We start from the raw sequence: 22,366 nt of genomic DNA on the forward strand, positions 1-22,366 counted from the left end.
CTCTAAATGGCTATTGTCACTGGTTAATGGGATTAGATTAAACGAGACGTATTATGTAAAACACTTAGGTACCAAGCAGGATTAACCGAAAGCTAGACACTGCATCCATCTTTTAGCGAAGTGTTGAAAATAACCGTGCACCCAAATAGTTTTTGTGTTTTCAGGCAACAAATGAGGCTTTAAACAGTAGCTTCTTATAACAAACTTTACCTGGAAATGCACTATAGTAAAATGTATGGTTAAAAGGATCAAAATGAATCTGATGAAGGAGGTGCATAGACTTCAAATTAGCCACACTTTTTCTCCCCCGTGGATAAACTGCATTTGGCAAAGCTGTTTTTTTCTTACAGGGCGTCCCAACAGTGGAACACACTGCCTGAAGCTTTTAGAGTCGGCCTCATTCTATTCATTTAAAAATAATGCCAAAAAGTGGTTAGCGGAGACACAAACTTGTGGGCTCATTTTTAAACTGGCTTTTACGTCTGCCTTATAACAACAAAATAAATGTGTGTTTTCAGCTTTATGCATGAATAAACCAAAACGCAACTCCACAACGCCCCCCGTTTGAACTTTAAAGGTGCATTATGTAGCCCTCTTGGATGCAACCAGGGGCATTTGTTTTTAGAAACCCCCCCAAAAAACCAGTTGATCCTGGAGTGTCATGGAGGGATGGAATGGGAAGGTACTATAGGTCAACTACACTGCAAAAGGTATTTAACTAGATCAGTATAAACATCTCAATTTGAGCACAATAATCCAAATTTTAGTTGTTTTGACTCATTAAGAAGTTCTTGTAGCCTGGCTAACACCAGACTAAAATCACAAGTGATATTTAGTCTGGGGACCACCAATTCATTTTCTCGTAGGAGAGGTGTGGTTTACGATCGTCCATACTCGTTTATTGGGCGATACGAAAAAAAAAAAAAAAAAGTCTCATGCGTCTGCACGTAGCCCCAGCCAATCATATCATCGTATGAGATGACGTATGACGTACCCGCTGTAAACTTTTGAGCTAAATTATTTAGAACAAGGTCTAAAGCTTGATCAAAAAATACCATCGCGTCTGCTGCTGTCATGTTGGATCCGTAAATAAACTTTTTTTTAAATTATCCGTAAATAAACTACAAGCTTCCATATATCGAATAGCGCGTCATCGTCTTGCCGTCCCTCCTCGCTCTGTGATTGGTTCCCAAATCCACCGGAGATTTGGCCATGGTCCCCAGGCTGTTGTGCAGTTCGAAATAATTCGAGCGCACACAGCAGCCTGGCGTTAGCCAGGTTAAAGTTCTTGGGCATTTGTCCTAGATTATTTCACTTGTTCTGAGATGTTTCTGACTCGTTTCGATACATTTCGTCCTTATTTCAGGTCATTTTCTTTGCCAATGGGGTAAGACAATTGTTCTTATCTCATTGGCAATATTACTTTCTTATTTCAAGCGAGATTTACCTTAGAACTGGTCTGAAATGTCCTCAAACAAGCAAAGTAAACTTGGTCCGATCAGGAAAAGTGTCTGAATGAGTGAAAACCGCTCAAAACAAGATACATTTCCTCAATTCAAGTCATTTAAGCCAATGCTTGATATTTAGTTTTTGTAGCGTACGCACTGATCACCTTTTTCTCGCATAAAAAGTTCCATTATGCACCTTTTTTGTGCTGGGATTTTGGTAGTGAGAGTGTTCTTATAGGTTTACTGTTTACTGGTTTTAGTTAGAAGATCTGGCAACCTAAAGCAGGGACTCGTTCTAAATTCTGATTGGATCAAACAAAAATGTAAACATAAACGACCCCTCAAAATCGTGCCCGTTTTTGTTTTCCCAGGATCATCCAGGAAACCATCCGAGCCGCCGTGGAGCACCATTTCCTCGAGCTGAAGACCTCCATCGACCAAGACCTGAGCAGCTACTCAAACCAGGGGTGAGGGTTCACATCAACACATCCACAGACCTGCTGGTTCACCTGCTGCCAAACGTGACCCGCAGGACCAAAGGGGTGTCGGGTGACTTTAAGGAAAACATTCCCCCCATTCTGAACATTGTGTATGAGGCAGGCCATACTGTCCGCTGATAACAAGACAACTGTAAATGCTCCAGTCAACAGCTGCCCGAGCCCGGCTTGACCTCCCCAAGACAAAAACAGCCGGCCCTAAGACTTTCCCTTGCGGCACGACCCTTAAGCATCAGCTGAACCGAGAGAGAGAGTGTCGTTTTTATGACGCGTTATGTAATGGATGTGGTGAAGAGCAATGCCATATTTAGCCTTTTTTATTAGATTTCCCGTAATAACTAACAGGGCTGTTGTTTTCCTAGGGTCGGTGCGACGGAGGCATGTGGTCGCCACGGAGACGGAGAGCAACAAACAGAAAAGGAAGATGTTTTGAGAGAGAGCCCGGCCGAGGAAAGTCCGAAAGATGAAGAGGTGGGTGGAGGGCGGCGGAGTCTGCGGAGGTATTTAAGCCGAGAAAATCTATAGAAGTGCGAGCTATGCGTCTGACACAATGGTTAGTGCATCGATTGTCACCATAGAAACGTTAGCTAAAACAATGGTAGCAGCCCACAAGTCAATTATGAACTCAATTTGAGTCAATGCTTCATAAGTGCGCCGTTCACATAGGTCTCCAAATGAGAAGCATCTTAAAGTACATCATTAACTCCTTGCTGACATGTATTTATATTTATTTCAGTCTTAGTCCATTATTATTTAATAAGTAACTTGTTTCTAGATGCCAAAATTTTATGGAAAGTTAATGCAAAACACGGTGAGTTATTCATGCTAGGAAAGGTTGCTTTGTTTTGTGCATCCTGTTGTTGTTGTTGTTGTACTCCCTGTGGCACCATCTCGCTGTGCGCTATTTCATTTAGAAAGGAAAACAAAGGATGGTGCTTTCTAATATACTGCTCAAAGGGGAACACTTTAACAACATATTGTAACTCCAAGTGTTCCCTTTATTTATGTATATAAAATAAAGGGAACATTGTGTTGCTCAAGTGTTCCCTTTGTTTTTTTTTAGCAGTGTATTTACCCTCATTTCATGCTTTAAAGATTTAATCGTTGCAAAATTGTAATAATATTGTTTCTTTTCCCAATTATAGTGACTCAAAACATTGAAGTTATTATCAGTACTTTTTAATACTAGGTTTTGCAATATTTGGTAATACTTTGCTGCCCTCTGCTGGTCCCTTAACTTAGAAAGGATTGGTTAATAATGTATCGTTGAGGTGGCATTGTACACACTTATTATTGTAACTGTGTATCTTTTTACAAAAGGGGGGATCTTTCCAAATATGTTTTTCCTTTTTCTTCAGCAGTTTGTGGCTCATACAGTTTGTGTCACTAATTGAATTGTTCTGCTCGAAGCTGCTCTTTAAGTTTGTATCAAGTGGTGCTTTTCACACGTGCCACATTCATTCTTCGGTGAGAATAGAAAGACCCTGATGCTTTTCAAGACCCTGCAACCCTGCTCTTTTGTGACTTTTTTGTGACTTTTTCCATCACTTTTTTGTCACTTATTTGTTGCTGTTCTATGGCTTTTTTGTTGCGTGTTCCTCACATTTTTGTCACTTTTTCACTGCTTTTTTGTTGCTTTTTCATCCTTGTCTAATTTTTTGACACTCCCCCCCTTAACCCCTTAACTCCCACCTGAACCGAGCACGTTTTTTCCAATTTGGCTTTACCCCAGTCCAAAAGCTTCTGGAAAAAAGGTGCGAAAATAGCAACAGAACTGAGACGAAAACAATGATGAAGATGTGACAAAAAAGTGAGAAAACTTTGACAAAAAAGTGCCAAAATATGACAAGAATGTGACAAAAAATGACAAAAAAAAGCAAAAAAAATTCAAAAATGTGACAAAAAATGACAAAAAAGCAAAAAAAAAATGACGAAAAATGTGACAAAAAATGACAAAAAAAGCAAAGAAATTACAAAAAATGTGTCAAAAAAAGCCAAAAAAAATGGACAAAAAAATGGACAAAAAAAATGATCAAAAAAAGACCAAAAAATGACTAAAAAGTTACAAAAATGAGTTGAATAAAAGCTGGAAAGCTGGAAAAAAATCTGATGACATGAGGAAAAAGATCCATTTAGATGAGTTAGATGAGTTTAGATGAGTCTTAGCTTTCAAATGAGGCGTTACACTGGCCTACAGGATTTGGGTAAAGCTGAACTGGAGAAAATGCGCTCGGTTCAGGCGGGAGTTAAGAGGTTAATTTTGCTTTCAAAACACACAATAAGTGAGGACATGTTTAAGTAGATTATTTTTTATTTCCACCAGCCTAAATTAGATTTGCTATTTTGGCAACAACACATGTTTTATTTTTACCTCCCCGAGCCTTTAATGACATGCCCTTTTGTTATGATTGTCTTGTAGGATTTCGAGGCCGCCCCAGAGGAAAGCTCCCGGATGGACTTGGATCAGAACATCCTAAACACTGCCAGGTGAGTTCCCCTCATGTTTGGGTTCGCCTCAATAACAGGCTCCAGTGGGATTTGGCTTTGACCTGTCCAGACGGTGGAGGTTTAACATGGAGCGAAGTCTAAATGATTTGTATGTTTTCAGGCAGGACAATCACACGTGTAACATCATCGAAGAAACTGACAATGGATGCTGCGTGAGTCTCAAAGAACATACTCGCGATTTAGTTTATACATTGGATAGTTCTTTTTTTTTCATCACCATTTTGCCGCCCTTTTCCCTTTAGGACTTGGATCCATGCCAGTGCGATCAGAACGCCAACACCAGCGAGATGAACCGCAACCACCTGTCGCCATTTCATCCCCGCACAGGCTCCTCCCCTCAGCTGCAACTCTTCCCTGACCACCAATGGGAAGGTACTACCGCGTTTTGTGGACTTTTGGCCATTCAGCTAATATGTTATTTACCTTTGGACAGGGCTGGGTACCGTTAAACGATGCCACTCTGGTATCGGAAAAAATTTAAGTAGCGAAAACAAGAACTGAAAAAAATCTTTAGATCCAGTGACTTAGTTGTTTCTCCCCCATTTCCCCCCCAATGTTTGCCCCATTTTCCCCATTGTTTTCCCAATTTCCCCCCATTTTTCCCCAAATGAGCCCCATTTTTTCCACATATTTGAACCTCATTTTGTATATTGCATTTCTTCCACACATTATTGTTCTGTTTAGGTATCGGAAAAAGTATCTGAAAAAGTATCTGTATCGAAAACCAAGTATCGTTAGAGTACTAGAATTGGAAAAAAATGTAACGGTACCCAGCCCTACTTTTGAATTTTTAAATGCCGTGGTAACTGGTTATTTTGAATGATTTTAGACCCATATATATAGATATATAGATAAGTCATTATGAATTAGGAAAGAAATCAACCAAATGAGTGTGATTGTGTCGTCTAATATACTTTATATTCATCCTGTGGCTAAAAGCAGAGCTGGTCAAAGTATTGCTACTTCTGTTCAAATATCACTCCTATACGAGTAAATGTCGCTCAGCCAAATTATTACTAAGGCAAGACGCTGCAGGTGAATCGGGAAAATAATTAAATTTAGTGATAGTTGAAACTTCTGCTGTAGATCACTGATACTGATGTAGATGTGAAAAAGAAAAAAAATAATGTTTTCTGTCATTTTACGTGTTCATGAAAAAAAGACATTTCATGCATAATATATTTTCAGCAACAAAATCTACATAATGGCTAGAGCCAGGTTTAATGGTATCATTTTGTAGAAATATTAGCTTTTATTTACGTTTATTTAAGTTAAAGTTAAGTGGAAATCTGGAAGCAATACATTTATTTGTTTTCTGCAGTTCAAAGCTAAATAAATCTAGCAGGAATTAGATTTTTAATAAAATTCCTCTGGAATAAATCTTCAAAATATTATAAAGTCCAAGTCTGTAAAGTGTGGAGTCTGTTAGAGCTGCTAAAGTGTAGAGATGTCGCTCGATTTGTGTATATTTCTCCCGTCTTCAGCCGCTGCCGTCTCCCACACAGGAAATGACCATATTTGGATTACAACGTCATCTCAAACTAGAAAACTAGCTAGAAATCTCAACATTGCGTGAAGAATCAATGTTGTCACCTGCAGCGTCTCGCCTTGAGTTAAAATAGAAAAGTATTTAATCAAAGTAGAAAATGCAAATTAACTCCAATAAATTTTGCGAATAATGACTTAAAAAATTGCGCCCGAGTTCAACCACCTTCTTTCTGCACAGCGCCATCTATTGATCTGGAGTATATGGGAAAAAATACGCAGTCCATTTGTTTTGTTTTTTACATTGGAGCCTTTTTAGAAATAGCTTCTTTTTTTTTTTAAGTTGGCTCTTTGATAATATTATGTCCGTACATAGTAGTTTCCTTTTGCCCCGTAGAATCAATCGATAGCTTATTCATTGACAGCAACGACAGACCGTGAGGAAGTCATGAACGATCGATCTCACCGCTCGTCTTTGTCCATCCTCTTCCTCCATCCTCCCGTGTCTGTCGCTCTCTTCCCCCCCCCCCCCTTTTTTGTTGTTGTTTTTGTTTTCTCCGCCGTTGCATAGCGTCGCCCCCCTCTCATCACGCCCACCTCCCTCACATAGACTTCTCATGTATGCACCTGCAGAAGGAAGGCCAGGGTAAGTGCCATGTCTGACAGTGATCGCCACACTACTGCCTCCTTTAACCAAATCACGAGAAGCACTAACTTGGACAACTAACCTATGAATACAAAAAAAGACAAATTCCAAACCTTTGTGCCCCGGGCTGAAATAGTTATCCGAGAAGGTGTCCTCTTTTTTGAACTATTTTCGTAAGCCATGACCTGAATAGCTTGAAACTAAAGTACCAGTGCATGTGACCTAACATGGAGAACTTTTCTGATGGGCATTTCTGGTGTAAAGCTCCTGGACCTCATTATCTCCATCTCTGTTCATTTTATTGTGAAATTACCATCCCAATAAGTGATGCAGCATTAATCAGAAGAAGCCACACTATTGATACAGACGGCATCTCGTCATAGAAGGGGCGTGGCTTCGCCGAGGGGGAAAATGGAATCTTTTGGGAAACACAATTTTCACTCTTTTTTGCCGTTTTCTGGTGGAATATGAACTTATTTATCACATAAAAATAAAGTCAAGTGTAAATCAGGCCCATATGGATATTTACTCACAGCAGATTGTTCTTTAGAAGTGAAAAAACGGCAGTTGTAGCAAGCGCTAGCTAACCGTTAGCATTAGCCCGATGCTAACATGTAGCATCGGCATGTAAGCATTCTCCGTTATTCATGTATTTATGGGCTGTTGAACCACTTTGCTCCTCCCCATGTCTTTGTATCATTATTTAGTAGAAACTATATTCATAATTCAGCATTTGTTAAAGGAGTTTTTGAATATTTAGAGAAAATTTACATTTTTTCAAAATTGTTTTCCCCCTTAACTGTTTTCAAAAATGACCATATATGGCCGATTCCAGAGACGACGTCTGTATCTATATTTCAAAATCACCAAGCTCTCTCTTCATTGAGTCTCAACCCATTCGGAAAGTTGTACATTGTCCAATTTGTGCACTTAAGGTGACACTGCAGGTGAAAACATTGATTTTTTCTTTTCCAACGCAGTGGCCAGTGTTAATTTTTAGTTAGTTCTGTCCCTCCCTAACCCTCATTTGAAAGCTAAGACCTACAAAACTGAGTTAAGATTTTTGCATTGTTGCCGGGGCGAATCTGGAGGGATGGCAGCTGCCGCCCCATTATTGCTCTTGGGTGCTCACGGAGGCTCACTCTCACTTAGGACTTTTTTGGCTGGACAAAGAATTATAGCAACTTTATCTAAGTAAGGAGCCGGGTGCCAACTCCTGTGGCTCCCAAGATGAGGATTTATTTTTTACAAAAGTTTAAATTTGACCTGGATTAGAAACCCCCTACTTAATTATAGACCATGGTTTCCCAAACTTTTTTTGGCTGGGATCCCAAAATTGACACAAAAACAACTCGGGGACCCCCCATTGTATAAAGTTATTGCCTCTTACGCTACTTTAGGATGATGAAAAACATGTTATAATCAAGTGAATATGTATCTGAATGGATTTCACTAATTATAGGCTGGTTTATTTTTCAGTATGTCATTGTCAGCTTTGCCAGAGTTATTGAGCTTTGAATCTAAAACCTAAAAACATTCTTCAGCAAACGTTTCAAATTGATACTGTATCTCTACATTGAATCTTTTCCCTATTCACCTGCAGTGTCTTAAAGAATCAAAAATGAGCTGAAGGGTTTGTGAGAGCTAGAAACGAGTATAAATTCAGCTTCCCCCTCACTGTCGGGTTCAGGAGCTTTAAAACCTGTTGCGGTTCCCTCCTCTCTGTCCCACCTCCAGGCTGTTTTCTTGCCTCTCTGCTGACGGACGCACAAACTTTCTGAAGGCGAACGCGACTCTGCATTTTAATCTGACCTTTTGTCGCCCCGTCCTGTGCCCAGACCCCGTCCCGGCGTACAAGTCGTGGCAGGAGGAGAGCGAGAGCGGCGAGGCGCAGCTGTCCCCCCTGGCTGGCCGCATGGTGCCGCTGCCCCCGCTGCTGCTGCCGCCCGTGGAGCAGAGCGAGTGGGAGGCGGAGGAAGAGGGCGGAGGAGGAGGAGGAGGAGGAGGAGGAGGAGGAGGAGTAGAGGGCGAGGGCGAGGGGGAGGGGGAGAGAGACACGTGCCCAGAGCTGTCTCCATCCTCCTCGGCCCGCGCACACCCACACCTGCTGGCCAGGCGCTTCCTCGACTTCGGAGCACACAGCGCCCAGAGGTTTCTCCAGCAGGAGCCCGAGAGCACCTCGCCCACCAAAGCACACAGGTCAGAGGGGTCAGCGGATCGATGACAGAGACACTTTTTAGTCAAAGCGGTGATGGTAATAGTATTATTTTTATAGACAGAGACACTTGTGATAGAGATTTAGAGGGTTTTACCCACACCATAGAAATAATGATGTGACATGAGACCGAGCGACTCTTTAAGGCGAACGGGTCGTACTGGATCTCAATCGTGGAAAGAGGCGGAGTCAATTTTACCCAGAACTCAGCTTTTTGCATTACAGTCAAAGATAAGTGCACTAAAAATGAGTTGTCAGACAGTTTCAGCCTCTTTTTATTAGTTGTTAGTTTGAGCGGCTCTTTGAAATGAACAGATCTCAAAGACTTGGCTCCCAAGAAAGAGCCCATGACTAATCAGAAGCACTTACAAGCAAAACAACAAAAAGTGCTGTACTTGTTACCGCTGTGATATGTTGAAGTGTCTTTACTTGAATAAACCAGTGGTAGCAAAAACTAAAGATAAGATAGATTCTTGAGACTAGTACTTTAGTACAATTACAACAACTAACAATACTTGGGTTTCGACACCGATACCTGAACGACATTTTCAGGGAAAATTGAAAAGTAGAATAAATTTGGGAAAAATGGGGGAAATATTAGTAATAAAAGATTAGCTTGGGGCAAAAATAGATAAGAAATTGGGTGGAAAAATCTTATTTATCTTATTTGAGCCGAAGCGACAACCAAGTAACTTCTTTAATTCCGTCCGTGGATCAACATCATCACAACTTTGATCTAAAGACTTTCAGTACCTGTACCCAGACCTTCTTTGTCCCTAGTTTTGAGTGTTGTACGTGTAATCCTCAGCCGCCCCCGTCGAGCATCATTCGGCTCCAAAGAGGCCATGAGAGGAGGGGACGCTGTCACACACCAACTCACCAAGAAGCTCCAGCACCTCAAGAAGAAAATCAAACAGTTTGAGGAGCAGTTCGAAAAGGAGCGCAATTATAAGGTACAGCACACTCTTCCACACAGGGGAGGACACAGAAGTGGCCGAGCGCGCTGGCACTTTTCCTGTAGGACGTAACGACGGGGCCATCCTCTCGTCCTCCTGACCCTTTACCGATGTCTTCTGTTTCGCCCCGCAGCCCTCTCACGGGGATAAAGCGGCCAACCCCAAAGTCCTCAAGTGGATGACAGACCTGACCAAACTCCGGCGGCAGATCAAAGGTACGCGGGCGGCGCGCTGGTGCTCCTGAACCTGTTTGACCATAGTTTGGCGTAGTGTGCATGTGCTGGTCTTTACTCCGCGCAACACATCACACAACCCTCACGTGTCGCCGCCGCGTCCTTGTCCACATCCATCAACGTCCGGGCCACTTCAGTGACGGGAAACTGCTCTGACAATTCAAACTAGGATTCAAAGTGAAAAAGGTAGTGAGGAATTCATTACTGGGATCGAGAATTGTAAATTGCAAAAATAAAGGTAGAAATGGGGGGACATAAATGGGTCAAAAAAGAAAGAAAGTGGGAAAAACTTGTAAAAATCTTTTATTTGAGCCCTACAGTTGATCCAATAAAAGTAATAGTTGCTCAGTGAAATTGCCCCTGAAGAGAAAGTACTGAAGTGGGTATTACTGTAGAAAATACTTAAAGGAGCATAATGTAACTTTTTATGTGGAAAAAAAGTTGATGTTTGTCAGTATTTGAGCTTGTAGTGACGCAGTGGCTGAGTGGTCAGCGCGGCGCCTTTACTTTCCAACACAGTGGTCTCTACAACGCTCCAGGATCAATTGTTTTGTAGGTTTTCTGGTGAGAGTCAGCAGTGAATACCTTACAAACAATTGATCCCTGAGCTTCCTACAGACCACGAAAAAGTAAGTAAAAGCACCATGCTGACCACTCGTACAGCCACTGCGTCACTTCAAGCTCAAATACAGACTAATGTCAACCTTTTTTTGCATAAAAAGTGACATAATGCACCTTTTAGATCTTCAAAGTAGTAAGTAAAAGCCAGTTTAGGAAGAATAACTTCATAACTCCATAACTGCATCTTCAAAAAACACAAAAATGTCGGACAAATTCCCCTCTTGTACGGCAGTGGTAAATGACAGAACGCCAACACAGCGCCGCCTACTGTTTTGGAGGGTACATTATTAGGCTTTTAAAAGAAACAAAACACATTTACTTTGGAGCCTTTATAGAAATGTAGTGGGATAGAAAGTATTATGTTTATCTTTCAAATGTAGTGGAGCAACAGAGATACTACTTGAGTAAACGACATATCTTTATAAAATGACCAAAGTGCAGTGCTCTCCCCTCACTGAATCCCGCCCCTCTGTCGACACCTCAGAGGCCCCGTCCCCCCGAAACAAACCACATTTCTGTTTCAACTCAAACTATCCGAAGGAAAAACAACAATAACACTGTGCTCCCTCCTCCTCCATCCTGCCCTCGGCGAACGATTGACCCCGCCCGCCTCCAGGACGCCAGCACCACCTTTCCCCCAGATGCTCGTTGCGGCACCAGGCTTTGCTGCACTCACACAGACGTCAGCACGCTCCTGACCCCCCCTCGTCCCCCTGTTCCCCTCACACACTCACCCCGGCCCCGCCCCACCCCCCAGGCCCCGCCCCCAGAGCGTACAGCCTCAGTAAGTACCACCCCTCTGCTGTCTGCACCACACCTGCCGTCTTGCTTCTTCTGCGTGGCTGGCAGTCTGTACGAGCTGCATGCGGCTGTCTCGGGCCGGAGGCATGGGCGTGATTGTTTTATTCCAACAGAGTTCAGCCTAGTGAGAACTACGGAGGCCCCGAGGGGACATTCGAGGGGGAAAAGAGGAGACTAGATCATTATTTGGACATGATCAGACTCACAAACCACATTCATTGTTACGGCTGAAAGTCCTTTATACTGATCAACATCAAGCACATGTTTTTGAATAATGTCTCCACTTTAAGATGCAAGAAAAAGCTAATGTGCTCCTCTCTGCTTCATCGCAATTAACAGAAAGGAAAAGGAAACTAAAACTTTCCGCACACGAGGAAGCAGCTGTTCAAGCGAGTGCCGTTATTGCACTGTAGACACGCGTTTGTCTCGGTTCATCAGAACATCTGACATAAAGTTAAGCAACATGAATTTTAATATTAACACAAAACCTAAAAAGAAGCCTAGACTAGATTGTGGCCTAATAATAATAATAATAATAATAATAAATAGTAATAATAATAATAATATTTTTAGTTTTTAATTAATTTAATATATTAATTATGTATGAAGATGGACAACCCCTGTACGACTGAGAGCTTACACAGACAATAATAATAATAATAAAAGATTTTATAATAATTATAGTAACCTTACCTTGTATTATTCAATGTATTTTTTTTAAAATGTCAGAGTCTTGAAGCCTTTTTAATTTAAAAAACAGTTAATGTTTAATATCAATCGTCGTTTCCTTTCGTCAGGACGATAATCGTGAACAATTGTAAAATCGTAATGTTTTCTCTCACAATTATCGTGACTCAAAAATGTCAAATCGCGAAACACCTAGACACCAATATATCATGAAATAATGTGACCTGAAAGTTGTACAAACATCCTGATGTGGCTTTATTTGCGCCTCAGTCGAGGCAGGAGACAGAGCAGCAGCAGCGTCGCCTCCTAAAGTAAAGTCAAACCCAGGACTGTCGGTCGAACACATCTCTATTAGGGAACTTTCTTGAACTCAATCCATGGCCTTGTCCAGGACTGTGCTGGTGTTTTCCCGCCATCCACAACTTTGACTGAAATCTTGAACTTTTCACTGGATAAAGGATCTCAGGATTCCAAGATTTTTCCTCTCTCCTCCTGTTTTCTCCTCCCTCGAATGTCCACTAGGGGGCTCCGTAATCATGGAATTTCAAATGCGATGGGATGAGTTATTTTTCTTCATTGAAGAGCAAAACTGACTTCCTTTGGCAGATATTTTTGGATTACCTTCTGACATGAAGGGAAAATATATGTACTTCAAGAATATTTACTACTTAAAACAAAGAGTTTTTCAGTTTTTCAAGAAAGAAAGACTTAAAAAAAATAATTAATTGAACTTAATTTTCTCACTGAACAGCAGATAGGTGAGTTAGACAAATCAGAGTCCTGCGAAAAATCGAACAATTTTAAAATCTGTGCTCCTCTCCGTTTTCTCTTCTCTTCCCGCTCCTCCCCCCTTGTGCTTGGCGCTCGTGTGCGTCCTCCAGAAGCCAAACAACGCGCCGAGAGCGAGCTGGGCCCTCAGACCCGCCCGCGCAGCAACACACTCCCCAAGAGCTTCGGCTCCACCCTGGACCAACCCCCCCACCCTGCGCCCACCACCTCCACCACCAGCAGCAGCATCGCCGGCGCCGAAGAGGAGGAGCGTCCCACCAGAGAGGAGACCGCCGAGCTCATCCAGAAGAGGGTCAGGGGCAAGAGGCAGGACGACTGCTGGCCCGACGATATCAAGGTCTGTCCAACATGGCAACACGACTATTCAGAAACTTCCTCCTATTTATATCAGAATAAATAAATGAGTAATGAATAGATAAAGCATATGGTTGACTTAACGGGCTGACAATATTAAACTCATACGACCTGAAGTAAACGAAAATGTGAAGTGTGAAACAGGCTGAAGAATCAATTGAACATGTTTTTGTTTCCAGAAAATGACAAAGGAGCAGCTGTCGAGTGAGAAAACCGTCCTGCAGAAGAACCTGCTGCACTATGAAGGAATCCACGGCCGACCTGTGAGCACGAACAAACTTTGACTCAGGAAATGGCTGAACTCCATTAGTTATTAAGAATCTGAGTGATGTTTTTGTGTGCAGGTGACCAGAGAGGAGCGTTTGGTAATGAAGCCCCTGTACGACCGCTACAGACTGGTCAAACAGATGCTCACCCGAGTCAGCATCACACCCATCACAGTATGTTCCAAAAAGAAGCCCTATTGTGACGGGATTAGTTTTAACCTACGGACCACATGCAGTTTGTAATAATCACGGAGAATGTCTGTGATGTTAACCCCGAGCGAATTCCCCGGCAAATGACCTACGTGCTGTGTTTTGCTGAACTCTGAGGTCCTGTGATAATACTAATCCAATGCAAACAGGCATCTCTGTTCCGGCGAAGAATGGAGGCGGCATTAGAATGTTTGTCCTAGTGGTTTTGCTGGGGATCCGTCATGTTTACAGACAGGGTTGTAAAAAACCTGTCATGAGCTATTTTTATTCATCATTAATCACTCGTTACAGTCATGAAAAGTTGTAGTCTCGCCAACCAGACTCTTCTTTACAGAAGTGGGTCTGGCAACACTCCATTGCGCGCTTTCAAAGGAAGTGACGCAGCGATATGGAGCCTACCGACCAATCAGAACAGCTCCCTGAACGGGCGTCACGTTGTTGCGCCTTTGTTTTGTAGTGTTTCAACACAAGCAACCACTTCACGTAATGCTCCGGTATACTTGTATTCTTAAGTTTTTCTGACATGAACGACAGAAGTCATTTACTGAACTCCGCCATTGTCGCTGTTTCTGTCGTCACCTCTGTTATGTTCTCATTGGCTGCTATGCGCTTCGGTTGTCCCACATTAGTCCCGCCTCAAGCAGTAGCTTTTCTACGATAGGGTCGCTAGACTAGTCTCCTGTTTATTAATTAATAAACATCGGAGATTAGTCTGGATGCCAGGCTAGAAAGGTTGTGCGCAAAAGTCTCAAAGGACGACGACTTAATCAGAGAGTCACCTGCTCATCATTATTAAGGCTCAGATTTCACTATTACAAATGCAAATTGGAGCTTGTTATTGGCATTTCCTCAATTTTAACTTAATGTTTAGGAAACAGAGTGTGCATCATAAAAAAGCAAAAACAGCAATCACGTTGGCCTTGGTGGCTGTAAAAGGCTGTTGAAAAAGCGAAGTGCAAAGCAAAGTGCAACCACGCAGCGTTCCACATGTAGAAGAGAGCCCAGAGTGAGAGAGTCAATATCACAACTACTTTTAACCAACAACAGTTAAACAAATTTTACGGACAATTGTTCAATGTAAAATCCTAAAAAAGGCGTCACAACTTCAGTCACGTGAAAGTCGATTTTACACATTTTCTCAGAAAGCTTCTTATCCAGGAGATGTTTGTAAATTTGCAACTTCGGTCCTGTTTATGAATGACGAAATGTAAGCTAATGTTAAGAAACGACCCTAAACAAACCTTGCTCCGCCTCCCACAGGTGTCGCCCTCGAGCAAGAGGCGGAGCCAGACCCTGCAGCCAATCATCGAGGGCGAGACGGCCCACTTCTGGGAGGAGATCCGAGAGGAGGAGGAGGAGGAGCAGCCGCCACAACAGCAGCGAGGGGGCGGGGCGGTGGAGGACGAGCGAGGGCGCAACGAGGAGGAGGAGGAGAGAGAGGAGGACGACGAGGACGACGAGGAAGAGGAGGCGGAGAGCAGCGGAGGGGAGACGCCCAGCCCCGACGTCATCATGCTCACCCACCCCATCACCCAGAGCCAGAGCAGGGGGCCCATCAGGAGCAAGCTGGAGGAGGGCTCCGGGAAGCTGGCCATGGATCTGCGGCTGTCCAGCTCCAACGCCTCGTCCATGTGAGCGCACGCTTCGCCTTTTAGTCAACAGTCACCTCCGGGGCAGGGCTTCTTACATGAAGAATATGATTAAATATGAACATTTTCAGTGTCACTGTAATGTAAGTGACACATTAAATAAGGTGAAAAAAGCAGCATTTTTACAATAAAGATAAGTCTTGTCCGAGCCAGAGGAGCATGTGTTTGTGGTTTCCAGCATGAGCAGATAAACAGAGTGGAGTTTGAAGAAGAAATCAATGGAGAAGCACTTTAATGATTAGAAAGATGCACGAATAAACAAGTAATACAGCTTTAGGGACAGTTACACATTAGAAAGATTATTTGCAGTCATCGATCTGTGGGACAAAGGGGTAAAACTGTTCATAAACATCCCAAGACTTTCAGCGTTGTGGAGGCTCTGCTTTTGAGACGAGGTGCGGAACAGGAGTGTGAGCGAGTGAGGCAGCGAGGTGGAGAGAAAGTCCAGACTGCAGTGCAAAGATGGGTTAAGTCACACAAATAAACTCTCTCTCAGCTGAGAGATTAAACATGTGTTTTGTTAATACTCAGGCATAAACAGAGTCAAACTGACGAACTGCTGAACTAATGAATGACATGAGAAGTGTCCACACGGTGCTTTTACTAGATCCTGCTGGACCGGAGACCGGAAATGACTGTGGGTTTAGGAGCTACCCTTAGCAATAAAAGTAATAAGTTACTAAAAGTACAACAAATGCAATTCTAATATTGCAGTTCAGACACAAGGAAGTCAGCTGTCAATGTCCGGTATATTTCACAGAAATACAAACATGAATACTTCATCAAGGTCTGACACAATAATTACTTTATTGTTCAATAAATGAATGATAAAACGATGTACTTTCGATAAATACTGGTCCCAAAAATATCTAAAGTTGCATTATATAAATGTTTGGTACAATTGTTTTAGGGAAATACAATCAAAGTAAATAGTGTTCCACTGTGGTGAAAGGTTGTGGTCCTTTCTGGTTTAGTTCCACTTTTAGCAGAATGACCAGTGAAGTTCTGGTCTCAGGAAACTCTTCGTAGCTAATGCTCTTTGTGACGTGTGGTTGATTCAGGCCGGAGCTGCTGGAACAGCTGTGGAAAACCCGAGCAGAGAAGAAGCAGCTGAGGAAGACCATCCGCCAGTTTGAGGAGGAGTTTTATCAACACAACGGCCGGTTGGTCTCATACAATTTATAAAATTTAAACATTTATAAAAAACGCTATTTGTGGAAAAATGTATGCAATTACGTATTTTGCCTTGTTTTTTTAGAATGTTTATATATTGTACGTTACTGTTCTTTTAACAATACATCAAAACAGTATTCACTCATTAATCTGTTCCTTGTATTACTTGTACCATTTGAAACGTGAACCTCTCAGCTCGCACAAAGGTCACGTGTGTGTTAGATTTCAAAATTGAACGTAGAAATTGATTTGAAGTGGTTGTTGTTGCAGAAACGTGCAGAAGGAGGACCGCCTGCCCATGCTGGAGGAGTACAGGGAGTACAAGAGGATCAAGGCCAAACTGCGCCTGCTGGAGGTCCTGATCAGCAAACAGGACTCCTCCAAATCCATCTGAACCCCCCCAGCCTCGCCGCGTGTCCACAGGACCTACACCCTTTTTATCTTCAAAGTTAATATATAGAACGTGAAATGCACTTGCGAATCGGGATACTTAGCTCTAAATCCTATCAATCCCCAGGACTCTCCGTAATGGGAAAGCTTTGTCTAGTATAGGGAGGGCGAGCGTATGCCAAAACCTGCCATGTAGCCTTTATTATTATGATTATTATTATTATTATTATTATTATTATTATTACTACCATAAGCTAAACGCTGACTTCTATCAAGACCGAGCAAGCAGTGATTTCTTTGCCAAAATTTGTAGTCCCAAAGATGATCTCTGCCCGTTTTTTGGAACACACGGCATAATCTCCAACTTGGAAATGGCGAATATCTTTTCATCGTGACTTGAAAACTGCGGACTCATGTAAGAAGGACGAGTAAGAAACTCTTCGGGATTTTTGTTTTTGCTGAGGATTCTTGTCGGACAGCGAAAAAGACTGGATTTTCCTATGACTGTGCTTCACCCGTTCACTGTTTTTTGGAGCTAAAATATTTGGACTCATTTTTGTGGCTTCACTCTGAACTTACAATTATTATATAATGACACTGCTTTTTTTTTGGTTTTTCCAATTTAAAAAAAAACTCAATGTTTTCGCGAAATAGTTGTTTGTGGCAAAAATTGTGCTAGAACAGGTTTTTTTGTTTGTTTTGACCAAGCAGCAATGGAGAATCCTCGACCACAGCGTGTTTCTTTGATTTCTCGTTTTTTGCATATCCTCAAATCAGCTTTTAAGGCGCTGCTTGTTCAACGTAGCCTGAGTTTGCTAATGAAACGGACAAAGAGAATTTGTACAGTAAGTAAGTTTGATAAGAGATTTTTGAAAGTGTCCTGCTGGCGGGGTAAGCTTCGATCCATCCGTATATATATATAGTATATTCCCACGCTCGTTTTTGTGCCACATCGGGCCGAGACAAGCTCAGTTTTTGAGAATCCAAGCCATTGACTGCCCTCTCGCACGACGAGCCTGCGCTTATTCATAGTTTTCAGCGACATTGCTTGAAGAGAAGTAACCACGGTGACCGCTGTGATGTAGGATAGTTACAACAATACACAGTCACAGAGATTTATAATAAGGTCTTGATTGGGGGGGGGTGGAAGTGGGAGAGAGGCCTTTCATATTCGACTTTTAAGGCGAGGCACGGCAGGTGAAAATATCGACTTTTATTCAGTGGTCGTATTTGTTTAAAAAAAAATCCTGTTTTGGTGTCCACGTGTTGCACGAAAGGCGACCGAGATGACGCTGTAATCCAAAAGTTTCCTTTCTGGGAGACGGCAGTGGCGTCTTGAAAGACACAACAAAACAAGATATCCCAAAAATATATATAATATAATATTTTATATGAAAACACAATGACAGAAACCTTTCAGTTAAAATCATTTTCAAATGGACACCTCGACTACAACTGACTCTGTGCATAAGTTCAAACCATAACAACGCCGCCCAAGGAGTGACTTCCTGTTTCGATAGATACAGACGGCATCTCTGGAATCGCCCATATATGGTCATGTTTGAAAACAGCTAAAGGGAAAAACAATATTGAAAAAAATCTAAATTTTCTCTAATTATTCAAAAACTACTTTAACAAACACTGAATTATGAATATAGTTTCTACTAAATAATGATACAAAGACATGGGGAGAAGCGAAGTGCTTCAACAGCCCATAAATATATAAATAAGGGAGAATGCTAACTTGATGCTACATGTTAGCATCGGGCTAATGCTAACGGTTAACTGGCGCTTGCTAGAACTGCCGTTTTTTCACTTCTACTGAACAATCTGCTGTGAGAAAATATCCATATGGACCCGATTTACACTTGAGTTTATTTGTATGTGATAAATAAGTTCATATTCCACCAGAAAATGTCTAAAAAGAGTAAAAAATTGTGTTTCCCAAAAGATTCTATTTTCCCCCTCGGCGAAGCCACGCCCCCTTCTATAGATACAGACGGCATCTCTGGAATCGCCCATACATGGTCGTGTTTGAAAACAGTTAAGGGGAAAACAATTTGGAGAAAAATTTAAACTTTCTCTAATTATTCCAAAACTACTTAAACAAATGTTGAATTATTGATATAGTTTTCCACCTATTTTATTTTGGCGCGCTGGATCGAAACAGGAAGTCACTTCTTGGGCGGCGTTGTTGTGATTTGAAATTGCACAGAGTAAATTAAGTTTGTGCCCCGCTCACCTGCAGCATCTCGTCGTAAAACAAGTTATTCCACATAAAAGCTTCACGTCATTATTACTGAGCACTAAAACAATTGTGTGCAGGAGAAGGGCTTTTTGTATATATATATATATAAGAAAAAAGAAATTAAACAAATCTGTACAATTGTTTCATTCCTTTCTTTTAGTAAACGCAGCTTCACGTATGTCGCTTGAAAACTGTGAATCGACCTGGGTAAAACGTGACTTTATTCACAAATTCACTTTCGGCTCTCGCATGTACTTGGGTTAAACTCATTCGATCCCCCTTTGTCACTTCCAAACTGTTTTTTTTTTCTTTTTAATCTAAATTACACTAAACTGTCAGCAGTGAATGAAACGGTTTTAAACAGAATATCGTCGCCACTGTTCTCGGTCAGTGAGTGCTCCCAGTCGTTGAAAAAAAAAAAAAAACGTTATTTGCACAGCATTCCCCACAGAATGCAGCCCGAGTGTTTTCTCGTTTTTGTTGTATTTCCCCAAAAAAACACAAAAAAAACAAGCACTACTTAACTTCTATTCTAAATATTTACTGTAAATAAATCCACCCGAAGGAATGAATGTCGTAAATGTTTAAATCATTTCAAGCGTTGTTTTTTTTTGGTTCCCATGTGCTTCCCGAGAATGTGTTTTTTGTTGTTTTTTTTAATCACAACTCTCCTATTTACTCTGACTGTGTGTTCCCCGTTGTTGGCGTGAGATGATTTTATTTTGTAGGACGACGCCGACTCACCGGTCGCAGTCGGCCTTGGCACTGTGTGGCTAATCCACGTGTTTGTTTCTGATTTTGTCGAAGTCGCTCTGTACAAAAAAGAAAATAAGCTAATGTAGAAGCAGTCCTGTCGTCCGCTTGCATGGCCGCGTTATAATCCACACCCATGTATTGTTTCAATCTTTTGTGCCATGAAAATCAGCAATAACCACATTTGTTTTGTTTCGCGTGTAACGATAGACCATGTTGTACAATTACTACCTTTTCTGCTCAGTCGCACAGGAGTTTTCCACTGGGGGAAAGGAGTTCGAGTGGTCGTCTTGACTGGGGTGTTTGTGACGTTTGAAATGACCGCTCGAAAACCTTTCCCGCGATACTTTTCATATATTTTACAGTTGTTACGACACGAGCGCACTGTTCAATGTGGTGAAGTCAAAGCACGTATCATTTATTAGAGGGATCGAACACACATTCCTCTTGTAAGGGTTACGCCGTTAAAAGAATCCGGGATTGGGCGTCTATTCTAAATACCGGATACAGAACTGACCTGTTTGGGATCACACTGTTTCCAACATACAGCTGTGTTCAAGTTAACCGAAGCATATTTTCAATCACTGTGCAAAACTCTGCGTTTAGCAGCAGCAGCATGCTAATGCTAATGCTAATGCTAATGCTAGTGCTAATGCTAGTGTCAATTAATATAAGTGATGATGTCATCGCTCTACTTCCGGGTCCAACGGTGCTTTAGCCTGTTCACTATAATGGGATTTAGCTGATTTGAACCTGCTGTAGAGCCGACTACAAGGCTCTTTATAAACATCTGATCACAAAGAAATATTACATTTACTCTCGATTTTCTTTTCTGGCATTAGTTATCCAATATTTTTTTTTGTACACAATGAAGGCAGATTTTCAATATAAGAATATGTTTTAATATTTTGCCGGGCGAAATTGTGACACATTTTTCAGAGGTGAAAGGTTTTTGGCCTTTTATCTGTTATTTCAGCAGAAGATTCAGACAAAGTAGTAGTTTTTGCTGTTTATCTATGAAGCTCATGAGTTTGGGCCTGGAAGTAGCTTGGTTATTGTGTGTGATGGCACACTGTATCTCGTATGGGACGCGTTAACATGACACCGCAAAACATTGGTTTGATATTAGTCACATGAAAGGACTTTCAAGACTTTCAATCAAAAGATGAATATGGTTTGTAGACCCAGCCCCTCACAAATAATAATCAAGCCGACTGATCTGTTTGGACATTTCTTTCCATGAGAAATGATGAATAATTCCACCATCAGTGGTTCATTTGTGCTGCTGGAGAAGATGATTCATTTTGTGTCGGTTTCAGTTTCATGTGATTCGACTCAATAAAAAAACAAAAAACACAGTAAATAAAGAATCCGGTCAAAACACTTGCAGTCTTACAGGGCACATGACGGGTTTCTACTCAGTACTTGCTGTAGTTTGATGGGATAATTTCGTCTTAATCACTGCTTTTACACTGGTTTTGAGGCAATGTTATGAAGTAATGTTAGATTTTTGTTCTAAGATGTGAGTGAAAAAGGGAAAATGAATTACCCGTTTCACAGATAGAACTGGGACCCGCTCATGGCCCTTATGTAACAGTACGGTTGTTACGCTGTTTTTATGTCACATCCTGTGTCCTTTTCAAACAAGACCGGGGAATAATAAGGGTTAAAGGCACATTTTTTGTTGCATAACCTTTAGAATAATGGTGTTAACTGTGTTTTAGTGACGAGTCCAACCGGTCACACACACTTGAATCCATCTTAATATCAATGCGACATGAACGCAAACCTATCGCCACCACTTTGTCGCCGTGCTCGTTCCACAACGGTAAAATCCTAAATCTGGACTGATCTTCCCATGTTATTCATTACACACCATAGTAACCATTGTCAAAGATGTCCCGCAACTCCTGTAAGTGTATATTATACAGTCCGATTGGAATATTAGGCTACAGAACTTGTCAAATGCTGCATCTTTATCAATATCACTCACTGTGTGACGTCCACCAGGCCTGTAAAAATAGAGCCCGCCATCTTTGACAATGTTGCCGTTTCTTCCTATGTGGTAATGTGTGTTCATATGTGGATCTCAATGATTTATTTTCTTTCTTTGTGAATGCTGTTTTCAGTTTCAATTTCAAAAGGATAATTAAAAAAAAAACAATTTACATACAGTAATAAAAGATTTAACCTATGCTGTTGTTGAGTTGATTGTTTGCTGAATAAAGGAGGAGCTGCCTCTAGATTTTATTTTGAAACTGTAGCTCCACCTTTTATTATGACATTCTCGTCACGTGTGTGTGTTGGGGGGAACGTATTATAAAAGTAATGAGTTAAAAAAGGATGTCATTATTAAGTAAGAGAGATACAATTGCTTTGAAATGGTTTGTATTTATGTACAAAAAAAAAAAATGTAAACCCCTCCCCAAATAAAATG

At 41.5% G+C, this 22,366-nt stretch overlaps 1 protein-coding gene across 3 annotated transcripts in view; it reads left to right on the forward strand.

The window, feature by feature from the left end:
- The window catches only part of fam13b (family with sequence similarity 13 member B), a 73,147-nt gene extending 55,435 nt beyond the window's left edge, over positions 1-17,712 (forward strand). The window contains exons 9-24 of one of the 3 annotated variants that reach the window (XM_079557248.1): positions 1,820-1,915; positions 2,308-2,416; positions 4,365-4,432; positions 4,554-4,605; positions 4,696-4,825; positions 6,510-6,584; positions 8,423-8,783; positions 9,608-9,752; positions 9,889-9,970; positions 11,226-11,393; positions 12,979-13,223; positions 13,420-13,503; positions 13,585-13,680; positions 14,977-15,347; positions 16,427-16,528; positions 16,809-17,712. In XM_079557248.1, coding sequence (XP_079413374.1) covers positions 1,820-1,915; positions 2,308-2,416; positions 4,365-4,432; positions 4,554-4,605; positions 4,696-4,825; positions 6,510-6,584; positions 8,423-8,783; positions 9,608-9,752; positions 9,889-9,970; positions 11,226-11,393; positions 12,979-13,223; positions 13,420-13,503; positions 13,585-13,680; positions 14,977-15,347; positions 16,427-16,528; positions 16,809-16,932 — 2,308 coding nt within the window. In that variant the 3' untranslated portion in view covers positions 16,933-17,712. The remainder of the gene's footprint in view (positions 1-1,819; positions 1,916-2,307; positions 2,417-4,364; positions 4,433-4,553; positions 4,606-4,695; positions 4,826-6,509; positions 6,585-8,422; positions 8,784-9,607; positions 9,753-9,888; positions 9,971-11,225; positions 11,394-12,978; positions 13,224-13,419; positions 13,504-13,584; positions 13,681-14,976; positions 15,348-16,426; positions 16,529-16,808) is intronic. The other 2 variants (XM_079557250.1, XM_079557249.1) reach the window with 2 other exon arrangements.
- Positions 17,713-22,366: the final 4,654 nt, after the last annotated feature.

Source organism: Gobius niger, assembly GCF_951799975.1.
Source record: "Gobius niger genome assembly, chromosome: 5".
NCBI lineage: Eukaryota > Metazoa > Chordata > Actinopteri > Gobiiformes > Gobiidae > Gobius > Gobius niger.